General features: G+C 37.7%; 1 protein-coding gene across 10 annotated transcripts in view; it reads left to right on the top strand.

Annotated features, from left to right (window-relative positions):
• Positions 1-5,815: 5,815 nt before the first annotated feature.
• Positions 5,816-21,230, top strand: part of LOC121509871 (citron Rho-interacting kinase) — an 85,709-nt gene continuing 70,294 nt past the window's right edge. For 5 of the 10 annotated variants that reach the window (XM_041787630.1, XM_041787635.1, XM_041787629.1 and 2 more), the window contains exons 1-3: positions 5,816-6,201; positions 13,827-13,919; positions 18,643-18,786. In XM_041787630.1, the coding sequence (XP_041643564.1) occupies positions 13,911-13,919; positions 18,643-18,786 (153 nt within the window). In that variant the 5' untranslated portion in view covers positions 5,816-6,201; positions 13,827-13,910. The remainder of the gene's footprint in view (positions 6,202-13,826; positions 13,920-18,642; positions 18,787-21,230) is intronic. The other 5 variants (XM_041787634.1, XM_041787628.1, XM_041787631.1 and 2 more) reach the window with 2 other exon arrangements.

Genomic DNA, 21,230 nt, shown 5'->3' with positions numbered 1-21,230 from the left:
CCCTCACACATAACATTCATTGTACCATGTTACAATTAGAGCTCGCTGCTTAAACTTTTGCTCCGGCAGTAACTTGTGCAGAGTTTCTGCTTCTGTTTAGTTTTGCACAGCAATGTAGTCTAAATGGACAAAAATAAATACGTAAGGATGCAATATGAGGGATTATAGAACAATTTCACTGACTCATAGGTTCAGTCTCCTATGTGGCATTTTGTGTTTGACTGTCAAATAGGAAATAAATCTGCAGTGGTGTATAATGGTCCCTCGCACCTTTATGCATACAGCTGACGTACCTTTTTGCCAAGCACCACTCTGTTTGTTGCCCATGAGAGGTCCTCTGAGACGTGTGTGCCAAGGAATTTGAAGCAGGTCACACTCTCTACTTTCTCCCTATTGATTCACAGTGGCAAACGGACATCTTGCTTCCTCCTGAAGTCAGTTATGACTTATTTTGTTTTTTGAGAGTTAGGTTATTGACTGTACACCTCTCTGCCACCCTCTTTACTTCCTCTCTGTAGGCAGACTCATCATCTTTGGTAATCAGCCCCTCCACAGTTGTATCATCTGCAAACCTGACTATGGTGTTGGTGTTGTAGGATGGAACGCAGTCATGAGTGTACAGAGTGTAGATGAATGGGTTCAGCACGCAGCCTTGTGGGGCTCTTGAGGAGCGATGTTAGCATAACTCAGTTTTTGCTACTGTTCAGACCAAGACCCCATCAACCACCATTAAAAATGACCAGTTTGACTTATATTGGAACATATGCAGCAGAGAAAAATAAATAACTTGTTTTTTGGTGAAATGTGCTCCAGCACAGCAAAATTGTTTTTTTCATTTAACTACCAAAGTGTTAAAGTTAACACTTACCCTTACTTAATATATTTCTCATGGGTTCTGAGTTAAATTTACAGTGTTTCTCTGTAACACTTACGGTGTTATTTTATTAGGCTACACATTAAAGTGTACTTTTAATACAGCAATATGATAGTTCCTTTTGCTTTGGGTGTTAATTTAAGTATTCAAAGCATTTATTATTAACACAATGCAAGCCACTTAATAATAATGATATAATAATAATAACTTTATTTGTATAGCACCTTTAAAAACAGAGGTTTAAAAAGTGCTTTGACAATAAGCAGAATCACAATTACAAAGCATCAAACACAAACAGCAAAATATCACAAGAAGGACAAAGCCCCAACAACAGAAGAACCCATGAAAAACAGCCAGCAATGTAACTCCAACATCATAAAAAAACAGCAGAACATTCTAAACATGAAGATAGTGTCAATTTAGAAAGACATCATAAAAACCCAGATATGTAAGAGACTAAGAATAAAAACCAGAGTAAAAGCCCTAGACCAATCCAGGCAACACAGGAACCCAGCTACATAAAAGAGACCTAAGGACCAGAAATGTGAAAGCATTTAAAATATTAAGAAGAGATGGAAAGGAATATAAATCAAAATGGTTAGGAGGAGAATAAAAATTAAAATGTGTAGAGATTAAAAAGTCAGCATATGAAAATTAAAATTCTACACAGTAAAAGATATTAATCATAATCAAATAATGATAATAGTCTGGTAAAACCGATATAGGTGTAAAAAGAGGGGGACACAAAAGCAATAAAAGCGGGGGGGGGGGCCTCTAAAAACCAAGTAAGAGAAGTGGAGATATCACATGAGAATCAATAAGCATAAAATACAACACTGAGAAGAGCAGATATAGAGGCTTTAAGGTCAGATTTGACAGAGAAGTAGATCTAAGAGAGAAAAATAATAAGAGACGGGAGATAGTAAAAGACAGAAGAAAACATCACATAAAAGCAAGTCTATAAAAATGAGTTTTAAGAAGTGATTTAAAAGATGTCACTGATTCAGAATGCCTTATCTCCTCAGGCAGGTTGTAACTTGACTGACTTTGCCACCTCATTTCGACCACCTGTGACAAGGTTGGTTATAAAATGTATCTTTAATTCCATTCTGAATTTAATGGTCTTCATGAATTATTTATCAGTGCTGATCTATCCAACTCTGTAGAGCAGGGGTGTCAAACTCGATCACAGGATTCTGGATTCAGGACTAACTTGAGGGCCTAACAGGGTCACCTTTTTAAACAAAAACTGTCAACCTCATTTCACCAGTGATAAGAAATGAAAAAAAAAACTTAGTACTGATGATGAACAATTTTGAAATCTAAAAAGTTAAGAAGATGAGTTTAGAGGCTCACAATCTGAGAAAATGTATTAGTTCAAAAAGGTCATAACATGAAATTGAAAAATCGTGTTTTTAATGGTAAATATGTTACAAAGAAGTCAAAATCATGAGTTTAAAAGGTCAAAATATGAAATAAAATTGTAATAATGAAATTTGAAGTCAAAATTTGAATGCCAAAATTTTCAGTTGCGAGTCTAAAAGATCAAATTATGGGATTATAAAGTCAAAAACTGACTACTTGTCTAAATATTTTTTCTCCTTTTTCAGATTTTATGACTTAACAAGGATATCTTAAATCATCATGGATAAGTTTTCACTTTTATACCTGAGGAAATCTGCAGAACTCATACTGATGGGCCAGTTATAACAGAAATATGAGATCATCTTGCGGGCCGGATTTAACTGTTTCACGGGCCAGATTTGGGCCCCGGGCCTTGAGTTTGACTCCTGTGCTGTAGAGCGTCAATTGATCTAAGCTCCAACCAGTGCCACTTTAAATCTCTGGCTATGTGGGTGGATTTCCCCATCATACCCTTGGGCAGATTGTGTTGATGTGTTTATTTGTGTTTTAGATGCCAGGATTCCTTTGCTCATGTTTGTGTTGGATTGTTGTTGCCTTGCAGCTTGTGTGTCCACTCAGTTAGTGACTTCTTGCCTGAGGAACCGGATTGTAAGATCAGTGGGAGATCTTATCATCAAGATCTTAGTCAATGTTTATCTACCATTCACTTCCTAGAGTACACTTCAGGCTGTTTTACTGCTGTTCAGCATGAGGTGGCCAACTTAATGAAGTATGACAAATGCATTTCAATAGGTTAGTGATCTATGTTGTGAATCACATCACAATAACACCCAAAAATAAAAGGAACTAACATATTGTTGTGTTATAAGTACACTTTAATGTGTAATGAATTAAAACTGTTAAAAAAAATACACACTATAAGAGAGTTAACATATTACCTCTAACAAAGTGTAATTTTGACCCAGAAACTGTGAGAATGACATAAACACAAGGATGGCATTATGTTTAACACTATGGGAGTTCAACACTGAACATTTTGCTGTGTAGTACTCTTTTTAAAGTACATTCAATCAATCAATAGATCAAATCTTTGTTTGTATAGCCCCAATTAATATCTGGAGTTACTATACAAAGAGGGCAGGTCTAGACTGTATTCTCTGTTGTGGCCATATTCATAATAATAGTCCAGTGTTGATCATTGATATTATAATACTTCACTCTATTAAAAAAATGTAACTCTATTAAAATAAAGACAAGCGTTAATCATTAATAATAAAATAAAGACTATACCTTATTATAATAAACACCAGTGTTAATCATTGATATTATAATAAATGTGGTGACTTTGTTCTTCACTCATTTTATTTTGTTGGACTTCATTTCTGGTGTGTACTTTTTCTAAGAGGCTGCTCCCTTCTTCCACAGTGCTGAGGCTGATTGTTCACACCTGTGGCTGCTCTGCAATCAGCCGCTCTACAAGACTGCTGCAGACTCATGCCTCAGCTCCAGAGTACTGTTTGCTCCAGTCAGCGGTACAACGGCTCTCTTCAGAAGCACTCTAGTGATCATCTCGTAAGATTGAAAATTTACCTGTGCTTTTTGAACCTGTTTTTTGATCCTGTTTGTCTTTCCTTTTTTCCAGTGCCTCACTCCTCGTCTCACATCAGCCCTAAAACCCAGCACACTCTCCAAAAGACTCACTGCCTGTCACTCCCCTGTTGGATCTCCTCACCACCCTGGACCTTTGGATTCCCCCCTCCTCATTGTACTATTCATCTTAAAACCTTTCCGGTCTGGTCTGCGTTCTGGGTCCAAAATACAAAATCATCACAATAAAGACTATAATCTATTAGAATAAAGACCAGTGTTAATCATTAATTCATGATTAAGACTGTACCCTTTTATAATAAAGACCAGTAATAATCATTAATATTATAATATAGATTACACTCTATTAAAACAAAGACCAGTGTTAATAATTATTATAACAATTATTATTACAATATTATTATTATTATTACAACAATATTATTATATTATAACAAAGACTATACTCTATTATAGTGAAGTCCAGCGTTAATCATCATGAGTACAGTACTAGCAGTATTTAGCTCCGTTACAGTGGTGACATAACCCTTCTCTTATTATAGAGCAGGGCTGTCAACTGGACCAGACTTATTTTGACAGACCTCTGCTGAATCTTTGCTGTGGTTGAAAAAGGACTAGAAGAAAGGTTGGAGAAAGCAAGAGAGGGAAGGGACCAGAGAAACAACAATACAACAAATGAAAGACAAATTTATGGCAGCCGCAGCCATAACCTTATCTCCCATTTTTAAGGAATTGCTGTAACTTTAGTTATGATGTTAGAAATATTTGAAAAATTAGCAGTAACAGCTTTGATTGTTAATGACAGACAATAGAGAAAAAAGAACAATGCAGTATTAGCATTAGCAGCTAGGATGATAATGAAATAGAGAAACCTATTATTAATAAATATCACAATAGTGCAATAGTACCCTTAGATTCAATTAAACTGTTCTAGTAATGATTGTAGAATATTTGAAGCAAGGATCACTTTAATTATAGCATTAGCAATGATAATGGCATTGAAGAGAGAGATGTATAAAAAATTAAAAGGTAGTAATAGCAAAGCTAGTGGAACAGTTCTTATATACTACAAGTGGGAAATGACTAACTCTGTGGGTAACTTCACTCATGGTGCGACAGCATGCTAACATTAAAACAACAATCACCAGCTAGAAACCCAAGCAAAGGAATCTTAACAGTGATCACTGGACAAAAGGCAACATCTTAACACATTTAGACAGATCTAAAACATAACTGCACTCTGTCCAAGGGCATGATGGGAAAACTCTGCCCATGTACCCACTGCCAGATTTGAAATGGCAGTGGTCAGAGTGTAAATCAATTGACTCTACAGAGTTGCACTACCAGGATAGATAAAAAATGTCAATTAACTCCAACACTCCATTAACTGTGAATGGAGGTAAAATTGACTCAGAAATTTTTAACACTGAAATATCAACAGGTTTTTTTTTTTTTTTTTTTTTGCTCAATCCTTTTGGTGCTTGGGCCCTAAAAATGAAAATTAATAAATGTTTAATTTAACTAAAGTTTTGATAATTAAAGAATATTTTAGTTTATTAATTTTTTAGTTAGTTATTCAGAAAAGTTTTCAGTGCATTTTTTTTAATATTGCATCTATAGCCGTTTTAATCAAACCAGAACCTGTAGCTTTGTTAAAGTGTTTCAGTGTCTTGTTTCCGTTTACATGAAGATTAAAGCAGAATTCAACTGTTTAACATCCTCATTCTTCCAGTAATTGTAAGAATTCATTGCCCATCCCTTATTAATCCCCTCTAACCCTTCAGTTAAGCTTTAGAAATGGTCATATTCAGTTGCTAATGAGTTAAAGTTTAGGAGTCTTGCACGATTAACAGTGATTTTTTTTAGTTTTCACCTATTGGAAGCTGACTAATAATGCAGCGTGTCAAGCTGCATACATTAGTGTGATTAAAGACAGCTGCTGCAGTGTGGGAACTGGAATAAGGATTTTAGGGGTGGCAGAGATGATTGGTAAACAGAGAAGAGGGAGAGCTTCTCTCATCCTCTACTGTATGTGATCACTGCTCTGCTGCAATACTCCACCATGCCATTTCTCTGTTGTGTTTCAATCCCTCCCTCTCTCCTCCGATCCAGCTCTCTGTAAGCAGTAATCTCCACACGCTCCTGCTGCCTCACAGCTCTCTGCACTGCCACAGCACATCTCTCTCTCCCCTCAGCTCCGCTCTCTCCCCAGTGAGGATGACATCCACGAATTTGATGAACCAGCGAAGCTCGCATTCTGGCTGGTGGCTTCTGAGGGAGACCCCCCATGAACGGTCTTACTGGACAAGGTGGTGCCGCATCTAAGGATCTTCAACAGCTGTACCAGTCTTTGGGTAGGTGCTACTTCATGTTACTAATAGTGCTGCTTCTATCAAAGATAAGGAAGGAGGTGATGCCTGAAAAAAGAAGAAATTGCTGTTTTGGATTAGAGCTGCTCCAGTGTGTTGTTATTTCCCCCTTCTCAGAATGCTGGAACTAGTATCTGACTGATTGATTGACACTTCAGTGAAGGATTTAAAGAGGGACGAGATGGCATTTATAGCAGCAGAATTATGCTGCAGCTGGATCTGGAGTGAGCGCTATTCTTGGTCACGACACTGAAATGCTGTGTCTTTGTTTGCTCATCTCTCTTTATCTCTCTGCTTACTGTACCATACACTATACAGATGGCTATCACTCCCTGGGGTGCCGTTCAAACTGCATTATTCTTACATGTTCATAATAAGATCATGCATTTTTTTTTAAGTAATCTGATCAATCATATGGACTCTGGAGAAGTTTGGACACAAAGTTTGACTAAATGTCCAGGGATTGGCTAACGCTTTTTATACAGTGTTGAGAGTTACAGCTCAAATGAAGTCCAGAAAGACAGCTGAAAGTCCACTTGGAAAGAAATATAACAAAATGAACACTGTGGTTGGAGGAAAGTATCTCTATGGTAACGGCAGGTTTTGCCAAGTATAGAGAAGAGGTGAAGGAAACTTGCTTTTCCGTCATCTGAATTAGAAATAAAGTACAAAAACAAGAACTATCTGTTATGGTTGTGGAGGACATCCAGGAACTTTACCTGGATGAACAGATTAAAAAAAATGAATTCACAACAGATGAGGTAATGTGATTAAAGCATACAGCTGTTCTGGCAGTATATTTTGTGTTACTGGTTATTAGTTAGTAGGACTTTGCAGTCACACAGCATTTTGGAGGTAGATGTGTGAGAAACACCTGTGCATAGTCAAATGCTACAGAACAGACCTCTAAGTGCTTGTGTGAATTGTGAAGAGAGCCGAAGAGAGGGCTCTTCTACTCCATATCCTCAAGTATCATTTTCCCAAAAGCCTCCTTATGAAGCCCACACAAATCCTTTTTGTCATCCTGATTTGCTATAAAGTGATAGACTGAATTTTTGAAGTGCTTTTCGAAGAGCTCAGCATACTTTTATAGATTGTGATGTTCTGTCAACTCAACCAATTATGTAATGCCAGAGCATTTTGGTGCAAGTCTGTAGCTTGAGTAACCACTCTGAAAGTTTTTTTCAGGGCTATATTCAGGTTATTGTCAGGCAGTCACTGAATAGGCTTTATAAGGACCTTTATAAGGCACTCAATAAAATACTTGGAAAATCAAAGGTTAAGCCCTAGAACATTATTGGTGGACAAGACTCTTTAAAATCCCCTGATATGTATTTTGGTGAAATAGAAGGTGAAAAGGTGAAAATAAAGGTCAACAAAGTGACCATATATGGTTCTTTGCCCATTTATGGGAAAAATGTTCCATAAAGCATCACACTAGGACAAGTCAAACCTCACAGAGTCATCTGATATGTTTTCAGTGACCCCTGTCAGGGTCAGGGACATCAGAGTTGTTGCTCTTTTTTAAGAAACACGTGACTGACTTGCTATGATGAGGATGGTGTGGTACCACCAGTTTTATGTTATAATTCCAACAGGACACCTAAGAAAATCACAAATTTTGAATAACTAAGTGAATTTTAGCACTGATGAAGCTCACATTAAAATAAGAACTGATTTATGCCATTCAAGTATTATAACACTGTTAAACTGTTGTAAAACTGACCCAAATCTGATATAATTAGCTATTTATACCACTTATTATTCTTTATAGTTCCACCAGGAAACATAAAAAAGAATCACAAATTCTAGGTTTCTAAATTAATTTAGCCTGAAATAAAGCTCACAGAAAAAAATGAAAACTGATATAAAACATATACGTATAAGAATACTGTTACAAGGTATTAAAACTGCAAATGTAAATAAAGCAGGGCACTGTTTACCATTGCATAGCATCCCTTCTTTTTACAACAGTGTGTAAACGTCTGGAAAGTGAGGAGACCAGTTGCTTGAGTTTTGGGAGAAAAATGCTGTCCTATTCTTGCCTGATGTGGGATTGTAGCTGTTCACCAGTCCTGGGTCATCTTTGCTGTTTCGTTTTATTTATGAGGCTCCAAATGATCTTGTTAATGAAAGTTCTGGACTGCAGTCAGGCCAGTTCAGGACCTGGACTCCTCTACTGCCATACTGTTGCTATGGATGTAGTATGTAGTTTAGCATTGTCTTGCTGCTGTAAAACCAGCATTGAGAGTGCCTTTCTAGATATGTATGCTGCCCATGCTATGAGCACTAATGCAACCTCATACCATCAGAAATGCAGGTTTGAAGTTTGTGTTGATGACAAACTGGATGGTCTCTCTCCTCTTTAGTCTGCAGGACCAAGCATCCATGGTTTCCAAAATGAATCTCAAATTTTTATTTATTTGACCACAGAACAGTTTTCCATTCGGCCTCAGTTTGTTTTAAATGAGCTTTCGCTCAGGGAAGATGGCGGCATTTTTCTGGATCCTGTTCACTTATGGCTTCTTTGCATGATACACCTTCAACTCTAACATTTGTGGATGGCACAGTAAACTGTACTTCCAGTGATTTCTGGAAGTGATCCTGAGCCAATGCAGTGATATTCAGTACAAATCATGCCTGTCTTTAATGCAGTACTGCCTGAGGACCTGAAGATCATGAGCATCCAATTGGCCTTGTCCCTTGTGCACACATATTTCTCCAGATTCTCAGAATCTTTTGATGATATTTTTACTGTAGGTGGTGGAATGTTCAAAGTCTTCACAGTTTTATGATGAGGAACGTTTTTCTGAAATTGTTCCTGTATTTTTAGATGCAGTTTTTGGCACACTGGTGAACCTCTACTCATCTTTACTTCTGAAAGACTCTGACTCTCTAAAATGCTCCCTTAATACCCATTTTATTGACCTGCTGACAATTATATAGTTAGTTATAGTTATATTGCTCCTCTAGCTGTTACCCATTAGTAACACTTACTTTCCCTGCCTTTTGTTGGCCTGTCCCTACTTTTTTGAGATGTGCTGCAGCCATCAAATTCCAAATGAGGAAATGTTTTTACGAAATGGTAAAATGTCTCAATTTCAGCATTTGATATGTTGTTTATGTTCAGCTGTGAAGGAAATATGGGTTTATGAGATTTTCAAATTATTGTAGCCTCTATTCATTCACAGTTTATACATTGTCCCAGCTTTTTTGGAACTGGAGTTATAGATATTTATATTCTCATGCATGAAAACCAATGGAAATTCATAAGTCATAAATTTCATCTCTAAAAATGCAGTTTCACTGGATTAGCCTTATTTATGGCTTTGGATGGGTTGGCCTTTGTTTTTTGGCAAACTGTGGAGCTGAAAACACTTTTTGAAATTTGAGTATTGCTGCAAAGGCAGGAGTACTTTATTGTTTGACTGTGATATCAGTGGTTGTTGTCCTGACAATAGGCTTTAAAGGTCTTTTTTGTATGTAGAGGATTGGCTGAAAGATCAAATTTTATGGGAGTAAATGGCAAAAGGACTGAAAACATTTTGTACAGAAAGATCTGTGCCACTACAGTGTTGCAACAGGTCTGTGATTCACAGCTGCCCACAGCCTATACAGTAGCCCTGGCCCATGGTCACCCTGCAGACTGAATGTAGAGCAACACCATGACTGGGATGCAACCTCTCTCCACTCTCCTCCTCTTCAACAACTCTGACTCACAGCTTAGCACACATTATTCAACCCACGAGAAAGAGTCCTCAACAGAGTTAGAAGACAATGTTCCTCACTAAATATGAAAACAGTCTCATAATACCTAATCCATACTGTGCAGTTACATCTTCACAGTTATAGCTCATATGTAAAGTATTTTACCTGGCACTATATTCACTTTATCAAATCAGCATGATACACTAAAAAAATGTTTCTTATCTTATCTTATCTTATCTTTAGAGATGGTCAAGATCTGATCCAATAACGGTATCAAGTCCAATGTTTCCGTTATTTTCATATCAGAGATAAGACTGACAGCACCAATCCAAGTGACCAAATCAATTTCCGATACTTTCACTGAGCCGTGTAGCAGCACACAGATGCTTTTGGGGCCACTGCGAGCTTAGTAGTGGGCTATATGAGAGACAGCAACTTGCTCAACTCTACTCATCATGATATTTCCCTCCCACATTGAACAGCAGTCAGATAACAACCCAAAAATCACTTGTTTGTGTCAGGGTGATTAGTGTAAAGCGCAGTAAAAAAGGGCAAAAGGTGTGCTCTCTAAGTTTGACATCTGTAATAACAGCAACAGGCAGCAAGTGTGCTCTGTCAGCCTGTCTGTGGCTTTAAAACGAGCTGCTACTCATATTACAATAGCAAAAGCAGCTGTTTTGAAGGTGTTTTAACTCATAAAGCAGAATGAAGCAGGATGTGGCATTTTTCGAGGTCGGAGAAGCTGCTATTCAGACAGCGAGGCTGACTGTAACTACAGTGGTGGCAGCTAAGTTAAACTAGTGTTAAACCTGGTTCTTTTGAATCCTTCATGATAACAGTCTGTAGTTGTTGTGCTTTTGTTGTGAACATCCACCTCAGGAAATGTAGCGCTTTCAGTAGCAGTTTGCTTTATTTTTCAATTTGTAGTTTGAAAACTTCACTTTTGTTGCTTCCTGCTGCAGTAGTCCTTACATACTTCCTGTTTAATTGAATCATTGGCTTTTTACTAATTTAAAGAGTCTTTTTTGTGTTTATTTTTCTACATATTTACTTGTTATTTAGTGTTGCAGCGTTATTTTGAATATTCTGCTTGCTGCAGTAGCTTAGTTCTGTTGGTTGTTTTCAATTGTTGCTATTTTTACAGTGCAATGACGATTCAAATGTTTAATTTTAAAACATGACATTGTTGCTGCTACCTGTTTCTATGTAAAGCGAACATAATGTTAAAATAAATCTATTGGGAATAATATTAAGTTTTATGCATTTTAAAACATGTTTTGGCCTTGGAATAGGAAATACAGTTTCAGGTTTACTAGAGCTTTGTGTAACCTTATGCATGGTAACACCAAAAACGATGCTGATGTATTGTAATCGGATCAAGACTGAAAAAATGTGGATCAGCCCATCTTATCTTATCTTATCTTATCTTATCTTCAACTTTTCTGTTGTTGATTTGCTCAAATAAAGCACGCCCAAGCTGATCCCACAAGTTTCAATGGGTTCAGGGCAGGACTGCTGGCTGGCAAATCTGATAAACATGCAGGTGTTGTCATCTTGGAGGATAGAGTTCAGTCCCAGACTGTGGAGATATGGAATTGCCACTGGTTGCAGAATCTCATCTCGATGTCTCTCTGCATTGAGATTGCCTCAAATGATGACAAGCCTTGTTTTTCCAGTGAGGGAGACGCCGCCCCACACCATCACAGTGCCTTCACCAAAAGATGTTACTCTATCGGTGCAGCAATCAACATACACTTCTTTGTGTCTTCTCCACACTTTGACCCTACGCTTCAGCTGCTGTAGGCAGAATCTGGATTCATTGGCACCTGATTGTTGGTGCCTGGTGGTGCCAGAAGCTCAAAACAAGAGTAAATACAAATAGCAGAACAAGCCGTTTTGCATTGAACCCACATACTCATCTTTGCTGCTCATCCCACAAATGCATGTTCCTTACAAATGTGGCAGCATTTAAAAGGGAAATAAACAGGCTTTCCAACAGAGTAAGATTTATTGCCAAGAAGTATTATTACAACTAAAGAATAATCTCCCAAACATAAATGTCCTTACTTTTTGGGCTAAGTTTATTTAACTCTTGTACAGAAATGCTGCAGTTTTCTAGACTGGAAAATACATTTGAAAAAAATGTCTGATAAAAAAGAATTTGGAATTGTTCCACAAACCTAAACAGGCAAACTCAGTGGTCAAGCTGTATTTACTGTCGCTGCAATGAGCTTTTAAGAGTATGGTTATAAGTAATTGCTTGCAGGGAGCTAATTATTGCCGAGGAGGAGCCCAGCTGTACAGTCTGTTAGCCGAGCTCATTATTGGGAGTCAGCTAGCAATGGGTCTAGGAGGAAGACAGCCAGAACTGAGTCCCATCTGGTGCCTAATGCTAGGATGGCACCCTGAAAAATCCAACTTCACCACAGGCATTCTTTTTAGGAATTTCTCCTCATTGTTAAGAAGTATACACATCTAAATTATGTAATATTTTATTGTGTCAGCACAAAGGGATGTAAGTGTTTCATTAGCATGTTTGGAGCTATGACAGCCACTGTGAGAGACGCCTCCAAGGGTGCATATAAGGCTTCTGTGTCTCACCGTCACAACACTGAGCTTAGGAAGAATCCCTGGAGGATCACAAAATAGTTTCTCTAACTAATTGGCTGTTTTGTTTGAGAAAAAAAATACAAACAGGATGTTTTGACACGTCATTTAAAGATGCTGCTTTGACACGACATTTAGAGATAACAGCAGGAATATTTTCCAATGGTGTAAAAGGCTCTAAGGCTTGTGAAAGACAAAGCTAGCCTCAGCCAGTGTTTTCTTTTCTGCAGCCTTCTTTCTCAATAAATTTTTCATACTCAGCAGTGTTGTGATATAATCCGAGGCTCACATTGTGTTGCCCTCTGAGTGACTGAACTATCCTTGACAAGCTGACACTTGGAGCATCAGAATTTCACATGTTAACTGTTTGAGCAGATATTAATAACCAAATTAGATAAGTCAAAACAATCATAATAACCTGAACCGTGACATCTGATGTTAATCTATTGTGTATGTGTCATTTTTTTGCCACTGCATGTGTTCTTCTGGGCAACAACATAATGATTACTTCTTGCTCGTCACACATTATACATAGTGGAGTCAACAGACAATAGAAATGACAGTTTACATAAACAAAATCATGCAGCAGTAAGAAAACACATTGCAATCCACACATTAGCTGTGCTTGTTTTGAGCATGTTACTGTAGAGAGGAGTGGGAGGTGAAGCTCTGCTTTTAATAGACATTCTCCCTCTGTCGCTCATTCTTCTGCTTGCCGCTTGATCACAAAAGCTGCCAAATATATCCAGTGGTGGTAAAAGAGGCTGTTGTGTGAACACGAGCAGGCTATTAATAGTCAGCGTGGAGCCAGAATATGCGCACATATTTGGTCAGCACAGTGAGATCTCCTGCGCTATACAGTACCTAAACTGTGAACGAAGATGATCTGTTAGTCATCTGTCTCATCATGGTAATGTTAGAAAATTATGTCTTACTGTATTACTCCAAAGAAAACTAAAAAGATACTAAAAGATATGTCATTTTCCCTGTTGTGCTTGCTGTTCTCCCTTGTGTAGAAGGAATATTATGTTTTTCAAATGCATTTTTCAAGTTACACACATTCTCTTTAATGCTGTATGATTGGAGTTAGACTCATAGAAGGTAAAATATTCCTTATGAAAGTCTGAGAGAAGCCATCTGCGGATGCTGTGTGATTATAGGAGGTAGGAGTTTTACATAAGCGTATTAGGTCATCTCAGTTTTCAAGTGAGGTTATCCATAAAGACTGTTTACTCTTAAGTTTCTCTCCCTATTCCCCATCTGACACCGACTGTCTGTGGTCTTCTCTCTTACAGATTAGTGCCTACATCCACCAGCTCTCTGGCTACAACCGCCTCCTTTGAAAAACTGCATTAGCAACTCCCAGAACTGCCGAACACATGTCACAGGTATAACACTCCACATAGTGGGTTTCCAGAAGCTAGAGAAGCCATCTGTCTTTTATTTTTCCAGTGTGTGATTTATTCTGATGTGCGCCCCCAAAGCATGCACAAATATGTTTGTAGCTTTTTACATCAGAACCAGCTTTATTGGCCAGGTATGCTCATGCAACAAAGCATTTGACTCTGGTTAGCTTTCCTCTCGATGTATAGGAATGAAACATTGTATACAAAAATGAATAAAATGAAAAAAGAATTAGAAAAATTAAGATTTGATATGTGTAAGCTCTTGTAAGTATTATTGCTAGTATCTACAAGTTTGTGTGCACTGACAGTGTGGTTGCAAGATGTGTTAAGGGTGCAAGGATGCTGAGTAGGCATGATCAGAAGTTTAAAACATGCAAGGATGTTGGCTGATTTACACGAGGTAGATAAGATAATTCAAGATAGTTGATTAGTGCATATAGGGTGAGGCATTTTACCCCAGAAAGCCTTCTTACAGCATTTGAGTTACAGTGAATATATTACATCAGAAATAGAAACAAGTAAATTACACTGAAATGCTCAATAAAGGAAAATAAATCTTTCGGATCCATTGAGGAAACTCTGACAGAGTAATCATCTAAGGAAATCATATGATGGAACCAACAATAGACAATAACATTAAGTTAAAAATAGTTGGTGACTTGCAACAGTACCTTGGTTTAGGACATGTCTCTGCTTTTATAATAAGTAAATGTTGGGATTCGTTTGGATGATTCAAAACATACAAAAATGTAATATTTGTGAGGGCATTTGAAAAAAGAAAAAAACAAAACATTTTTAACAAAATCAGACTAGGAAAAATGGAATTAAATAACTTACATACAGCAACAAATTTATAAAAGCATATTTACTAACCCTCACCCTATTACTAAATAATTGAATACCCATTGATATGAGGTATGGCTATCAAATAATGAGACTGCATTCATGAAGATAAAACCATGCAGTTCACAGTCACACTGAATGTTATGTATCACAGGTTGTGTTTTCATGCGCAACTGTTGAACGTTTCCAATAAGTGTCGTGTGACAATTTGTAGCAAAAGAAAAAGCAAAGCACAACAAAATGTTTATTTAAACAAAGGCAAAAGACTGAAACTAAACTACTCTTAAGAAATAGAGTCCACAAAATCCTCCAAAATTTATAAAACTCACCAAAATATCACAAAGAAACACTGGGAGCAGAAAGACATACATGAAACACTCGATGAACTAACAAAGGACACTTAGGCTGTTTCTCAAACCCAAGGAAGGATCCTCGGACGGCCGTCCACAATCCAATGTGCACTGTTTTCCTTCTCATCAAAAAGTAAATAAATTGCGCAATATCAGAGGGAAACCTTGAGTGCTCAATATACATTTAAATGTCCTGTTTCCATTATAAATATGTTATCATCATTATTTTTTGGTACCTAAGTAAAGCTGGATGGGTGGACTCTGGTCTCACCTCTGAGGGACCTGACTCAGGAGGATCCCTCTAACGGAGGAAAGAGCCTGGACTTTGAGAAACAGCTTGAGAAAACACAGAAACTAAAAAGACTGGGAGTGATTAGACACAGGGAGACAGGTGTGGATAACAGGACGCAGGTAAAACAGGTGAGGGCAATCAAAGTGTAGGGAAACCAAGGCAGGAAGAAGAGCAGCAATCACACAAGAGAGGCAAACTACAAAATAATACAGGAAACATGGAACCCTTCACAAGACAGTTACAAAGGAACACACAGGGACTGAAAGACAACAGAACACATTAAACACTAAAAACCAAAATTAAGGAAATACCATAAACACAGGAGGATACAATGGCCATAACAAACTATAACCAAAGGGACTAAAACACACAAAGAACACAACACAAGGAGGGAAACAATAAAATGTATTTTTAAAAGAAATAAATAAAACTCTGAAACACTATATCAAAACTCAAAATCCTTACATGACATTCTTAACTCGCTGTTAGCTACTGATTGAAGTATATGTGTTTTTGCTAGAGCATCAGAAAATTATTAGCTTTAAAGTTAAACAACACATTAACTTGAAGTTTTTGGTGAAATTTAACAAAACAGCAGCTGAAGCTTTTGGCACATTAACAGAGGTATATGGGGAACACTGCATGTCACATGCATATGTGTTTGAATGGCAGAAAAGTTTTAGTGAAGGCAGAGAGGATGTCTGAGACCATGAACGCTCTAGGCGCTCATGCACATCAAAACTTCTGAAAAGAATTCAGCAAATCATTGGAAAGGATCATTGGCTCAGTATAAGAATGATAGCAGGATTGGACTTCATTGATAAAGAGACAGTTCGGCATATTTTGCATGATAATTTGAACATGACAAAGGTGTGTACCAAAGTAGTCCAAAAACTTCTGACTCCTCAAAAACTCAAGTGAGAAAGTTGTTTAACTTTTAGCCAATCATTTTCTGACGCTTTAGAGAAAAACACATGCATTTTGACCAGTAGCTGGCAGTGAACTAAAGGCGTCACTTACTGGAAACTTACAACAGTTGTGCATCAATACCCAACCTTTAATATATAACACCCAATGTGACTGTGAACCACATGGTTTTATTCTCATAAGGGCAGGCTCATTATTTAATAGCCATTCCTTGTATATTGTACTTTTTCTCTCCATGAAATACTTTCATTTTTTTATCTGTTTCACTTGATGTTACATTTTCAAACTAGAAAAGCACTCGGAGAGTGCAGACCTCCGCCGTTAGCCCTATCTCCCAATGGTACAGAATCCTTTAAAAAAAATTCCTGGATCCAGATGGTGATCCAGATCACTCCCAAAATCTAATCAGTTCTTCCTTATGCCATTTTTGACATTTCCTAAAAAAATGTCATCAAAATCCATCCACAACTTTTTGAGTTATGTTGCTAACAAACAAACAAACAAACTAACAAACCCTGCCGATCACATAACCTCCTTGGCAGAAGTAATAACATTGTCAAATTTATTTAAACTCAAACTGTGAAATGCATACAAATGTGCATCTAAAAAAGTAAGAAAATTATGAAAAGTTCATTTTTGCTGTGAAATTTCAATATATTCTAGATATATCTCATCCAAAGTGAAAGACTTCAAAACTTTTGTTTTAATCTTGATGATTACAGCTTACAGCTAACAAAAATCTAAAATCTACCATCTCAGAATATTATAAAATTGTGGAAAAGTCCATTAAGCAAAGGTATCCTGAGATTCATTCTCTCTCTCTGATTCAAGACACACAACCACAATCACGGGGAAGACTCCTGACTTGATTCCTGTCTGGAAGGCAATCATTGACATCCTTCACAGAAGGCCACTGCTGAAAGAGCAGGCTGTCCCCAGAGTACTGTGTCAAAGAACATTCATGGAAAGTTGAATGGAGGAGAAAAGTGTGGTTAGAAAACGAGCACAAGCATCAAGCATGAGATCAGCCCTCAGAGGATTGTCAAAGAAATTGGATTCAGGAACTTTGAACTTAGGGGAGCTTCACAAGAAGTGGTCTGAGGCTGGAGTCAGTGGATCAAGAACCACCACACACAGACAGGGCCAGGAGATAGGCTATAAGTGTCGTGTTCCTAGTGTCAAGCCACTCCTGAACCCAGTGGTGTCAGTTACCAGTCAGTGATGGTGGTTTTGGTCCACTGTGGTTTGTCAAGTCCAGAGTCAGCCATCTACCGAGAGATTTTAGAGCACTCCATGCTTCCATCTACTGAGTAGCTTTACAGAGATACCAGTTTCCTTTGCAGCAGGACTTGGCACCTGCCCACAGTAAAGCCAAAACTACCAGAAACTGGTTTACTGACCATGGTATTACTGTGTCTGATGGGCCAGCCAACTGGTCTGACCTGTAGAAAGTCTCTGGGAGAATGTCAAGAGGAAGATGAGAGACACCAGACTCAATAATAGAGACGAGCTGAAGGCTGCTATCAGAGCAACCTGGGCTTTAAACACCCAGCAGTGCCACAGACTGATTTGATTCCATGCCACATTGCATTGATGCAGTAATTTGTGTGAAAGAAGCCAGACAAAGTATTGAGTGGATGAATGAACATAATTTTCCAGAAGGTTGACATTTCTGTACTATAAATCCTTTTTTTTTTTTTTTTTTTTTTGGACAAGTGTTTTATGATATTCTAATATTTTAAGATAGTGGATTTTTGCAAGCCATAATCTGTATTCATCAACATTCAAACAAAAAAGATTTCAGATATTTCACTTTGGATGAGATGACTCTAGAACGTATGAAAGTTTTCCTTTTTGAAATAAATCACAAGAAAAAAAATTTCTTTTGTTTGTTTGAGGTTAATGTGCTACACAAGCAAAATATGTGGGTTATTTTTGGATTGTAGTAATGATGAGTTGTTGTTTTACCATGCTGCAGAATGGTTGTGAACATGAGTATGTATTCTGACTGTGTCAGTGTTAACATATATAGTATCAATGCTGTGATTCTGTGTTTATGACTGTGGTGCCAGACCATGCCCTTTCTCTGCTTTCCAATGCTCCTCAGGCCCTTCAATGTCTTAAAGGCACATCTAACTATAGTAACAATCTTTACAAATCAAATGCCACCAAAACAAATGCAGCACACAGAGACACACACACACACACCTACACACACTACAAGTGTTTATTATGTTGTTATCATACGTACATCCCCAAAAGATCCCTTTAACATGGTATACCTCTTTTTTAGGTTGAGCAGGAAATCTCTCTCGTCCAGAGGAAGATGTCTGACCTCGAGTCAGTGTTGCAGCAGAAGGATATAGAGCTGAAGGCCTCAGAGACCCAGAGGACCATCTTGGAACAGGACTTGGCAACCTATATCACGGAATGTAGTGTGAGTATTTACTATAGTTACAGTATCAAGATGCAGGCCTTGTTTCAACATATCATGTTATTTATTGTAGAGGATTCAAGGATATTTATTTGAACAAAATAGAAGAAACACCAATCAGAATGCCAGATTCAAATTCAACAGCAAATCAAACCATTTCGTACCTGTATTACTATTGTGGGGCTTGAGAGGTTCCAGTTCACTTCCTGTACTCAGCTCCCCTCAGCACTGTGTGGCAGTCTCTCACTCTGTCATCTCCTTATTAGTGCTTTCTCATAGGATCTGGTCTGTGTTGTGCATGTATTTTATAGGGGTGTAACGATGAATCGATGTATACTGATACATCAAATGGTTTATAAATTATCCAACCAGATCAATAGAGGATCAAAACATTGATCTACACTGTGACATTTCAGCTATGCTTTTATTTAAATTCCTCCTGCAAGCAACCAGTAGCGACAGTTGCTAACAGTTAGCAGCCAAGTTAAAGAAGATATCTACTCCTCTCTCAGCTGTGTGGACATACTGTATTTTGGACAGACAACTGCAGGGCAGACCCCCCCTTTTATTTTGCCAACTACATCTGCATTTTTTATCCGTAAACCATCTATGAGATCGTTTACGGATCAAAAAACACCTCGCAAGTGGTGTCTGATACAGGCTCTACGAATAAACAGAGTGGAAAAAGTCAGCTCCCTTGTTTGTCCTTTGATACGCTGGTTGTTGTCCGTCATCTTACAATGTTTTTACAATGAAAGTATGAGCTGTCAGAACAGGATGTGGTTCAAGCAGGAAAGCTGTTCTCTAACTGGGTTTCCATTACAGTTTTTTTGCAAAATAAAAGCGATATTTCTTAAACTTTGACTAAGTATGATTGTGTTTCAGTGCGTTTCCACTGAAGGCAGTTTTGGTCACGGGCCTCGCAGTTCTCGTAAAATCTCATCTCACATGAATCTGCTATTAGGAAGTTGGACACTTAAAACCTGTTGTGTGTTGGTACGTTATGACTACGTCTACAGTGGTTGCCTTGATAATTTTGAACAAAACACAAAAGCAACAGATGTTAGTTGGGAGGCAAAGTCCATATGTATGGCAAAACCCACATAAGGTTGTAAGTAGTCTCATCTCCAATTCTGTCCACACGTACTGCGGCATGTTGTCTCGGAGTGAAATGGTCATGTGACACTGTACATTACATCCTGTGACTTATAAATGCAGACAAAGTGTTTCCATAACACTTTAGCAATATACTTCTATATCAAATCGTCTGAAAAACCTCATGAGAGCATAAAAACTTTTTAGCAATATTTGAGAGTTTTTTCTGAAATTCAGGTGTTTCCATCACCAGCTTTTTATTGCGCTATTTAGATTTTGCGCATTTCTAAGGATAATGGAAATGCAGCTTCTGTCAACCCCCCTTCCCTCTTCCTCGGTTGTTATCAGGCTGCTCATCACAACAGAGAAAGTCCATTGGACTAAAACTTTGTCCTAAGCCCTTCATCTATCAAATTCAAGATTGCACCTTACTAAATAAAAAGTAAATTCATCACTGTCACATCACATGCCAAAAATTCAATGTCATTGATGTCCCACAATGTATTGCAAAATTACAAATGAAGTGTATGCCACATTGATAGGCCTCTATGTAAGGTATGAAGGACTATAATAGAGCAGAAATAACTATTTAAGTCCACATTTGTGAAAATAAATTCAAGAAAAAACCTAAAGCAGGAAAAGATGCCAACAGACCTGATCATGATTATGAAAGTTTGCAGAAAATGTACACACTCATGCTTTAGAGCAGTGGCTCTTAACTGGTCATGCATCAGGACCCACCACCTCCTCCTTAAGAGAAACCATGACCCAAATTAAAAAGAAACTCAGCATTTATTTCATGAATGTTGGTTAATCAGTATTCCTGGCTACCATTGTAACATGGAGACAAAAGAACACTCCAAAAAATGTTTATGTTTGTACCCTAAAGAGAAAAACGTATTAGATAAAGAGACGGGACAAAACAAACATATTAGAAAAGAGCATAATTACAGAAGGATTTGTTTGCATACGTCTTGTTTTACTCCACTTTCCCGAGATAGCACGGAGCTTTGGTAATTTCCTTGAAGAATTTCCGCATCTTGGGAAAACCAGCTATATTTCCCAACAAAAGGGAGATTAATAGTTGGAAGTCTTGAGGAAAATAAATTTATTTGTAATCATAGGTGTACCTAAAAAAATACATGTATGAAATTACCATATTAGGGGTTCTGTAGATAGTGTTTTTGTCTTTTTTTTTTTTCCCTGGCACATATTTGCAACCCATTAGAAAGAGATTTGCGACCCACTTTTGGGTCCCGACCCACCAGTTGAAAACCACTGCTTTAGAGTGATTGGTGTACAGGAAATACAAATGCTCCTGTTTGGAATTTTATCAAAAACAAGTTTTTTGA

The sequence above is a fragment of the Cheilinus undulatus genome, linkage group 5 (assembly GCF_018320785.1).
Source record: "Cheilinus undulatus linkage group 5, ASM1832078v1, whole genome shotgun sequence".
NCBI classification, from domain to species: domain Eukaryota; kingdom Metazoa; phylum Chordata; class Actinopteri; order Labriformes; family Labridae; genus Cheilinus; species Cheilinus undulatus.
This window is presented reverse-complemented; position numbering and strand designations above follow the sequence as displayed.